Source organism: Lonchura striata, chromosome 38 (assembly GCF_046129695.1).
Source record: "Lonchura striata isolate bLonStr1 chromosome 38, bLonStr1.mat, whole genome shotgun sequence".
Classification (NCBI taxonomy): Eukaryota; Metazoa; Chordata; class Aves; order Passeriformes; family Estrildidae; genus Lonchura; species Lonchura striata.
In genome coordinates, this window is record NC_134640.1 from 2,002,541 (window position 1) to 2,013,255 (window position 10,715).

The 10,715-nt window shown below is 62.7% G+C and overlaps 1 protein-coding gene across 1 annotated transcript in view; it reads right to left on the bottom strand.

Moving 5' to 3' along the window:
- LOC144248130 (cathepsin D-like) overlaps positions 1-561 on the bottom strand; it is a 6,692-nt gene extending 6,131 nt beyond the window's left edge. Inside the window, exon 1 of the mRNA XM_077789829.1 lies at positions 302-561. Coding sequence (XP_077645955.1) covers positions 302-561 — 260 coding nt within the window. The remainder of the gene's footprint in view (positions 1-301) is intronic.
- Positions 562-10,715: the final 10,154 nt, after the last annotated feature.

Genomic DNA, 10,715 nt, shown 5'->3' on the forward strand with positions numbered 1-10,715 from the left:
AAAACTCCTCTGAGACCCCCTAAACTACTCCAGGACCCCCTGAAACTCCCCTGGGACCCCCCAAAACTCTCCCGGGACCCCCCAAAACTCCCCCAGGACTCCCCAAAATTCCCTGGGAACCCCCAAACTCCCCTGGGACCCCCCAAACTTCTCCAGGACCCCCCAAAACTCCCCTGGGACCCCCCAAACACCCACTCTGGTGTCACCTCCCCCCGTCCTATGTCCCCCCCCGGTGTCACCCTCCTGTGTCCCCCCCACCGATGTCCCCATCCCGATGTCCCCCCGGGTGTCCCCGCAGGACTGGCGGCGCTGCTGGCGGTGGGGCTGTTCCTGGCCAGCGGGGGCCACCCCGGGGCGCTCGGGGACCACCCCGAGGTGCTCGGGGGGCACCCTGGGGTGCTCGGGGGCCACCCCGGGCACTGCCCGGCGCTGGCCGGGCTGGGCGGGGCCCTGGCGCTGGCCAGCGGGGGCGGCTACCTGCGGCTGCGGGGGCGGGACTGAGCCGGACACGCCCACCCGGGACACGCCCACCCGGGACACGCCCACCCGGGGCACACCCATGGACACACCCAATGGACACACCCATGGACACTCCCACTGGACACACCCAATGGACACATTCAATGGATGCACCCAATGGACACGCCCAATGGACATGCCCAATGGATACACTCAATGGATACACTCAATGGACACGCCCACGAACACACCCAATGGACACGCCCAATGGACACTCACACTTGACACACCCAATGGACACGGCCAATGGACACTCACACTTGACACACCCAATGGACACGGCCAATGGACACTCACACTTGACACACCCAATGGACACACCCAATGGACACACCCAATGGACACATTCAATGGATGCACCCAATGGACACACCCAATGGACACACCCAATGGACACACTCAATGGACACGCCCACTGGACACGCCAAATGAACATGCCCAATGGACACACCCAGTGGACTTGCCCATGAACACACCCAATGGACACACCCAATGGACGCGCCCATGAACACACCCAATGGACACACCCAATGGACACACCCAGTGGACGCACCCAATGGACACACCCAATGAACACACCCAATGGACACGCCCAATTGACACTCCCACTTGACACGCCCAATGGACATACCCAGGCACAAGCCCACCTGGGGCACGCCCAATGGACACAGCCAATGGATGTGCCCACCTGGGACATGGCCACCTGGGACACGCCCACCTAGGACACACCCAATGGACACACCCCACGGGACACCCCCACTGACACACGGCCACCAGACATGCCCATGGACATGCCAAAAGGACACGCCCACTTGACACGCCCAATGGACACACTCAATGGACACACCCAATGGACGTGCCCACTAGACACACCCAATGGGCACGCCCACTGGGTACACCCATGGAGACGCCCAATGGACACGCCCACTGGACACGCCCACTGGACACACCCAATGAACACAGCCAATGGACATACCTGCTGTACATGCCCCAAACGGGCACGCCCACCTGGGACACACCCCCCTGGGACACACCCATTGACACACCCATTGGACACACCCACTAGAAATCCCTCTGGGATACAACCAATGGACACGCCCACTGGACACACCCACTGGACACACCCACTGACTCACCCACCTGGGACACACCCACTGGACACATCCACACAGGACACACCCATCAGGGTCATTCCCATTGGACATGCCCTCCTGGGACACGCCCACTGGACACGCCTACCTGGGAATGCACCAACGGGACACACCTACCTGGGACACACCTTGGACACGCCCACCACGCTGTCCCCCCCAGCCCAACCCCTGACCCTGCAATGACATCATCAATGGCCACCTGATGACATCATCACACACTGGGGGTGTGGCCAGTGACGTCATCGGTGGTACAGATACCAACAATAACATCAGCAGCGAGATGGGCGTGGCCAATGACATCATCAGCCAGATATGGGCGTGGCCGGCATCGTCTGTGATGTCATTGGGAGGCCACGGGCAGCCAATGGCAGAACGGACATGGCCGATGACATCATCAGCAGGATGGGTGTGGCCAATGACAACACTGACAGGATGGGTGTGGCCAATGACATAATCAACATTGCCAATGACAACACAGGATGGGTGTGGCCAATGACATCATCAACATGGCCAATGATGTCACTGACTGGGTGGGCGTGGCCAATGACATCATCAACGTGGCCAATGATGTCACCGACTGGGTGGGCGTGTCCGGTGATGTCACTGCAGCCATGTCAACACGACCGATGATGTCATTGGTGTGGCTGATGATGTCATCGTCGGGGGGCGGGGTCAGGCATTGCGCCAGGGCATTGTGGGTAATGGGGTTCGATATAGGGTCTCTATGGGTGTCTAGGGGTCTCGTCTCTATAGGGTCTCTATAGGGTATCTATAGGGTCTCTGTAGGCTCTCTATGGGTCTCTATGGATCTCTGTAGGGTGTCTATGGATCTCTGCATCTCTATGGGTCTCTAGGGTCTCTATGGGTCTCTATAGATTCTCTACAGGATCTCTATGGGTCTCTATAGGGTGTCTATAGGGTCTCTATAGGGTCTTGATGGGTCTCTATAGGGTCTCTGGGTCTCTGTCTATGGGTCTCTATAGGGCACTATAGGGTCTCTATGGTTCTCTATAGGGTGTCTATAGGGTATTTCTCTATAGGTCTCTATAGGGTCTCTATAGGGTTTCTATAGGGTGTTGTAGGGTTTCTATGGGTCTCTATAGGGTCTCTATGGGTCTCGGGTCTCTATGGGTCTCTCTCCATAGGGTCTCTATAGGGTCTCTATGAGTCTCTCTCTGTGGGTCTCTATGGGTCTCTCTCTATGGGTTTCTATGGGTCTCTATAGGGCACTGTAGGGTTTCTATAGAGTGCTATAGGGTCTCTATGGGTCTCTCAGGGTCTCGGGTCTCTATGGGTCTCTATGGGTCTCTGGGTCTCTATACGGTCTCTATGGTTCTCTATAGGACGCTATAGGGTCTCTATAGGGTGCTATAGAGTTTCTATAGGGCGCTATAGGGTTTCTATGGGTCTCTATAGGGTCTCTATGAGTCTCTATGGGTCTCTATAGGGTCTCCATAGGGTCTCTATAGGGTCTCTATGGGTGTCTATAGGGTCTTTATTGGTCTCTATAGGGTCTCTATGAGTCTCTCCCTGTGGGTCTCTATGGGTCTCTCTCTACAGGTTTCTATGGGTCCCTATAGGGCACTATAGGGTTTCTATAGAGTGCTATAGGGTCTCTATGGGTCTCTATGGGTCTCGGGTCTCTATGGGTCTCTATAGGGTCTCCATAAGGTCTCTATAGGGCCTCTATGGGTGTCTATAGGGTCTCTATGGGTCTCTGGGTCTCTATAGGGTCTCTATGGTTCTCTATAGGGCGCTATAGGGTCTCTATAGGGTGCTATAGAGTTTCTATAGGGCGCTATAGGGTTTCTATGGGTCTCTATAGGGTCTCTATGAGTCTCTATGGGTCTCTATAGGGTCTCCATAGGGTCTCTATAGGGTCTCTATGGGTGTCTATAGGGTCTTTATTGGTCTCTATAGGGTCTCTATGAGTCTCTCTCTGTGGGTCTCTATGGGTCTCTCTCTACGGGTTTCTATGGGTCTCTATAGGGCACTATAAGGTTTCTATAGAGTGCTATAGGGTCTCTATGGGTCTCTGGTTCTCTGTAGGGTCTCTATGGGTCTCTGGGTCTCTATAGGGTCTCTATAGGCGCTATAGGGTTTCTATAGAGTGCTATAGGGTCTCTATAGGGTCTCCATAGGGTCTCTATGGGTGTCTATAGGGTCTCTATAGGGCGCCTTTGGCCACGCCCCCTCCTGCATAGGCCACGCCCCCACCGCAGACCCGCACGAGGCAGGGGGCGGAGCCTCGCCCAGGCCGCGGCCAATCAGAAGCCGGCGCGCGGGGCGCCCCCTAGCGGCCGCGCGGGAAGGAAAAAAAAAAGGCGGGAAAGCGCTGAGGGGAGGCGGGGCGGGAGAGAGACCCCAAAAACTCCATCAGGAACCCCAAAAACTCCATCAGGAACCCCAAAACCTCCCTCGGGACCCCCAAACTTCCCTCGGGACCCTCCCGGACCTGAACAGGAGGCTCTCCAAATACGGGTCCGGCCATGGGGGGCTCCCCTCGCTGGCCTCCCCTCAGGCCGAGGGTGCCAAGATGGCGGGCGGCGCCATTTCCCTCAGCCAGCTCCCCTCACGCCGACGGGGGGATGGCGGGCACGGCTCCGGTCCCCTCCGCGTCGCTTTCCGTCCTCCTCGCTGTCGTCGCCGTCAGCCAAGCGTGGCCCTGGACTGGAAGCAGCTGCTGGGCAGGTGATGGACGCGGCTTGGGCAGCGCCGGGGCAGCGGCGCGTGGAGGAGCGGGCCTCGCGCTGTCCCCTGGGCTGTCCCCACACTGTCCCCTCTGCTGTCCTCGCACTGTCCCCTCTCCTGTCCCCAGCTGTCCCCTCTGCTGTTCCCCACTGTCCCCTCTGCTGTGCCCACACTGTCCCCTCTGCTGTCCCCAGCTGTCCCCTGGGTCTGTCCCCAGCTGTCCCCTCTGCTGTCCCCTCTGCTGTCCCCACACTGTCCCCTCTGCTGTCCTTGCACTGTCCCCTCTCCTGTTCTCACGCTATCCCCTGGGTCTGTCCCCACACTGTCCCCTCTGCTGTCCCCACACTGTCCCCTCTGCTGTCCTCGCACTGTCCCCTGGGCTTGTCCCCAGCTGTCCCCTCTGCTGTCCCCACACTGTCCCCTCTGCTGTCCTCGCACTGTCCCCTCTGCTGTCCCCACACTGTCCCCTCTGCTGTCCTCGCACTGTCCCCTCTGCTGTCCTCACACTGTCCCCTCTCCTGTTCTCACGCTATCCCCTGGGTCTGTCCCCACACTGTCCCCTCTCCTGTCCTCACGCTGTCCCCTGGGCCTGTCCCCAGCTGTCCCCTCTGCTGTCCCCACTCTGTCCCCTCTCCTGTCCCCTCTGCTGTCCTCACACTGTCCCCTCTGCTGACCCCACACTGTCACCTGGGTCTGTCCCCTCTCCTGTCCCCACTGTCACCTGGGCCTGTCCTCATGCCACCACCCACCCCTGTCCTCACACTGTCACCTGGGCTTGTCCCCACTCTGTCCCCTGGGTCTGTCCCCAGCTGTCACCTGGCCCTGTCCTCTCTCCTGTCCCCACATTGTCACCTTGGCCTGTCCCCAATTGTCATCTGGGCTTGTCCCCTGTCCTGTCCCCACTCTGTCCCCTCTCCTGTCCCCCACTGTCACCTGAGTCTGTCCCCTCTCCTGTCCCCACAATTTCACCTGGGTCTGTCCCCAGCTGTCACTTGGCCCTGTCCTCTCTTCTGTCCCCAGCTGTCACCAGGGTCTGTCCCCTCTCCTGTCCCCTGTCCTCCCACCTGTCCCCAAGCCACCACCAGACCCTGTCCCCTCACCTGTCCCCATGTGTCCTCCCACCTGTCCCCTGTCCCCTCACCTGTCCCCTGTGTCCTCCCACCTGTCCCCTGTCCCCTCACCTGTCCCCATGTGTCCTCCCACCTGTCCCCTGTCCCCTCACCTGTCCCCTGTGTCCTCCCACCTGTCCCCTGTCCCCTCACCTGTCCCCATGTGTCCTCCCACCTGTCCCCTGTCCCCTCACCTGTCCCCTGTGTCCTCCCACCTGTCCCCTGTCCCCTCACCTGTCCCCTGTGTCCTCCCACCTGTCCCCAAGCCACCACCAGACCCTGTCCCCTCACCTGTCCCCCTGTGTCCTCCCACCTGTCCCCTGTCCCCTCACCTGTCCCCTGTGTCCTCCCACCTGTCCCCTGTCCCCTCACCTGTCCCCTGTGTCCTCCCACCTGTCCCCTGTCCCCTCACCTGTCCCCATGTGTCCTCCCACCTGTCCCCTGTCTTCTCTCAAAGCTGTCACTTGTCCCAAATTGTCACCTGGATCTGTCCCCACTCTCACCTGAGTCTGTCCCCTCTCCTGTCCCCATCTGTCACCTGCCCTCACCCCCAAAACCGGGATGGGCGGGGCGGTACCGGGAGGGGCTGGACCGGTACCGGGAGGGGCTGGACCGATACCGGGAGGGGCGGGGCAGTACCGGGAAAGGTGGAGCCGGTACCGGGGGGGCGGAGCCGGTACCGGGGGGGTGTGGCCGGTACCGGGGGGGTGTGGCCGGTACCGGGAGGGGCGGAGCCGGTACCGGGGGGGCGGAGCCGGTACCGGGGGGGTGTGGCCGGTACCGGGGGGGTGTGGCCGGTACCGGGGGGGTGTGGCCGGTACCGGGGGGGCGGAGCCGGTACCGCAGGGGCGGGGCCGGGCCGGTGTGTCCCAGTGACCGGCGGCGGCAGCGGCGGGGATGCGGCGGGCAGCGTGAGAGGTGAGCGGCGGCTGCAGACCCCTCCCCACAGACCTCCCCCACCCCACCCTGGGGACCCCCCCCTCAACACCCTGAAACCCCGATGGACCCCCCGAGACCCCCCCGGTACCGAAAGCTCCCCCCCGGTTTTCCCTCGAGACCCCCAAATCCCCCCCGGGAGCTGCTCACAGTCCCCCCCGCGCTGCCCTGAGGACCCCCCCTCAATTCTCGGACTCCATCACTGACCCCCCCCCGGGACCCCCGACCCCCATCCGGCCCCCCACAACCTGACACAGCCCCCTGGGGTCCCCCCCAGCTCTCTGACACCCCCTGGGACCCCCCCAACACCCCCCGGGACCCCCCAACACCTCACACCAGGACACCCCCAATACCCCCCAGGACACCCCCAACAGCCCCCGGGACCCCCCAACACCTCACAGCCCCCCACCAGGACACCCCCAACATCTCCCGGGACCCCCCAACACCCCCCAGGACACCCCCCGGAACCCTGAGACCCTCTCAGGACCCTCCAGCACCCCCCGCTCCGGACCCCCAACTCCCCCTGGGACCCCCCAACACCCCTTGAGCCCCTTCCCCTGGGACCCCTGGGACCCCAATATCCCCTGGGACCCCTCCCACCCCAGCACCCAAAAACATCCCTGATACAGAACCCCCCAACAACACCTCCCTGACATCCCCAAAACCCCCCAACAACCCACAGAGCCCCCCAACAACACCTCCCTGACACCCCCAAAACCCCCCAACAACCCACAGAGCCCCCCAACAACACCTCCCTGACACCCCCAAAACCCCCCAACAACCCACAGAGCCCCCCAACAACACCTCCCCGACACCCCCAAACAACATCCACATGCACCCCCAAACAACTCCACACCTCATAACACCCCCAACTGCCCCCCCCCGACACCCCCCAAACATCTCCAGGACACCCCGACAACACCCCGACAACACCCCGACACCCCAAAACCGCCCCCCAGCACCCCAAATCCCCCCTCTTCCCTTTCCCCGCGGGCTGGGGACACCCCGAGACCCCTCGGGGGGGGCAGGGCAGGGGGACACGGGGACAGCGGGACACAGGGATGGACAGACAGGCGAACAGACGGACAGGCGGACGGACAGGCGGCCCCGCCGCACCACCCGCCTGCCCCATTAGTATTCTGCGAGCGGCAGCGGCTGCTGCAGGGCCGGGGGGGGGCGGCGGGGCCGGACTGGAGGGCACTGGGAGGGACTGGGGGGCACTGGGGGGGACTGGGAGGGGATGGGGGGGTGGTGGTGGCCAGTTGGGGGGTCTGGGGTGGGATTGGGGGGCACTGGGGGGGTTTGGGGGAGAGGAGATGGGGAGGGTCTCATCGCAGGGGAGTGGGGTGGGGTTGGGGGGATTGGGGGGGATGGAGAGGGAGCCAGGGCCCAGTTTGGGGGCTGGGAGGAGACTGGGGGGACTGGGAGGGGATGGAGAGGGAGCTGGGAACCAGTTTGGGGGTCTGGGCTGAAACTGGGGGGGACTGGGATGGAATTGGGGGGGATGGAGAGGGAGCCGGGCCCCAGTTCGGGGGCTGGGAGGAGACTGGGGGGACTGGGAGGGGATGGAGAGGGAGCTGGGAACCAGTTTGGGGGAACTGGGGTGGGACCGGGAGGACTGGGATGGGATGGAGAGGGAGCTGGGATCCAGTTTGGGGGGGCTGGGGTGGGACTGGAAGAACTGGGATGGGATGGGGGGAATGGGGTGACTGGGGAGGGCTGAGTGAGGAATGGAAAGGGCTGGGGGTGAACTGGGGGGGCTGGAATGGAAAAGGGGGAACTGGGAGGGACTGGAACGGGATTTGGGGGGACTGGGAGGGATTTGGGGTGGAATGGGGGGACTGGGAGGGACTGGAACGGGATTTGGGGGGACTAGGAGGGATTTGGGGTGGAATGGGGGATACTGGGATGGACTGGCAGGGACTGGAATGGGATTTGGGGGAACTGGGAGGGATTTGGGGTGGAATGGGGGATTTGGGGGGACTGGGATGGACTGGAATGGGATTTGGGGGGACTGGGAGGGTTTTGGGGTGGAATGGGGGATTTGGGGGGACTGGGATGGACTGGGAGGAGCTGGGACCCAGCTCGGGGCTGTGGAATGGGAGGGGAGGCAGGATTGGGGAGGGGGGAACTGGGGGATGCTGGAGTTTAACTGGGGGGCACTGGTGACCAGTTTGGGGGTGCTGGCACCCAACTGGGTGAACTGGGAGTGGACTGGGAGGCACTGGGGTCCCCGCTGGGGGGGGGGATCCGATATTTTGGGGAGCATTTGGGCGTTCTGGGGATTTTGGGGGGAGGGTCGGGTGCTTGGGAAGGGCCGGACCTTCCCCTCACTGTCCCCTCCCCCCCACCAGGTGCAGCCACCAGGCCGACCCCCCCCAGTGTCCCCAACCCCCCCATTGTCCCCAAACCCCCCGTGTGTGTCCCCAATCCCCCCTCTGTGTGTCCCCAACCCCCCCATTGTCCCCAACCCCCCGTGTGTGTCCCCAACCCCCCCGTGTGTGTCCCCAATCCCCCCCATTGTCCCCAACCCCCCATTGTCCCCAACCCCCCCTGTGTGTGTCCCCAACCCCCCCATTGTCCCCAACCCCCCCAGTGTCCCCAAACCCCCCCGTGTGTGTCCCCAACCCCCCCATTATCCCCAACCCCCCCATTGTCCCCAACCCCCCCATTGTCCCCAAACCCCCTCTGTGTGTCCCCAACCCCCCCATTGTCCCCAACCCCCCCATTATCCCCAACCCCCCCGTGTGTGTCCCCAACCCCCCCATTGTCCCCAATCCCCCCCATTGTCCCCAACCCCCCCGTGTGTGTCCCCAAACCCCCCATTGTCCCCAACCCCCTGTGTGTGTCCCCAAACCCCCCCCATTGTCCCCAACCCCCTGTGTGTGTCCCCAAACCCCCCATTGTCCCCAACCCCCCGTGTGTGTCCCCAACCCCCCGTGTGTGTCCCCAACCCCCCTGTGTGTGTCCCCAACCCCCCCATTGTCCCCAACCCCCCCGTGTGTGTCCCCAACCCCCCTGTGTGTGTCCCCAACCCCCCCGTGTGTGTCCCCAACCCCCCCCGTGTCCTCTCCGTGTTGTCCCCCCGGCCGAGATGAGGCAGAGCCCCCCGGAGAGGAGCTTGGGCCAGGTAGGACACGGAGGGGACACGGAGGGGACACGGAGGGGACACGGAGGGGACACGGGGGGGACACGGAGGTGTTGGGGACACAGCCGGTGTCGCTGGGGAGGGGACACGGAGGGGACATTGACTCGTCACCCTGTTGTCACGGGGACGGTGACACAGCTGTGCCTCCTGCTGGTGTGGGGACAGTGACAGGGGGGTGTGGGGACAGTGACACGGGGGTGTGGGGACAGTGACACGGGGGTGTGGGGACAGTGACAGGGGGGTGTGGGGACAGTGACATGGGGGGTGTGGGGACAGTGACACGGGGGTGTGGGGACAGTGACACGGGGGTGTGGGGACAGTGACAGGGGGGTGTGGGGACAGTGACACAGAGGTGTGGGGACAGTGACACGGGGGTGTGGGGACAGTGACACGGGGGTGTGGGGACAGTGACAGGGGGGTGTGGGGACAGTGACACAGAGGTGTGGGGACAGTGGCACGGGGGTGTGGGAACAGTGACACGGGGAGTTGTGTCCCCCTCCGGCACGGGGACAGTTTGTCCTCACCAGGGTGGGGATGGTGACATGGGTTTGTCCCCTCCTGCTGTTCTGGGGACGATGGTGACAGAGGTTTGTCACCCGCTGGCACAGGCTTGTCCCTGCTGTTCTGGGAACAATGGCACAGGCTTGTCCCTGCTGTTCTGGGGACAGTGACAGGGGTTTGTCACCCGCTGGCACAGGCTTGTCCCTGCTGTTCTGGGAACAATGACACAGGTTTGTCCCTGCTGTTTTGGGCACAGTGACAGGGGTTTGTCACCTGGTGTTTTGGGGACAGTGACAGGGGTTTGTCACCCGCTGGCACAGGCTTGTCCCTGCTGTTCTGGGAACAATGGCACAGGTTTGTCCCTGCTGTTTTGGGCACAGTGACAGGGGTTTGTCACCTGGTGTTTTGGGGACAGTGACAGGGGTTTGTCCCCTCTGTTTTGGGGACAGTGACAGGAATTTTTCACCTGCTGTTCTGGGGACGATGGTGACAGGGGTTTGTCACCCGCTGGCACAGGTTTGTCCCTTGTTGGCTTGGGGACAGGGACAGGGGTTTGTCCCCATTGTTCTGGGGACAATGACACAGGTTTGTCACCCTCTGGCACAGGTTTGTCCCCACTGTTTTGGGGATGGTGACAAGGGTTTGTCACCCGCTGTTTTG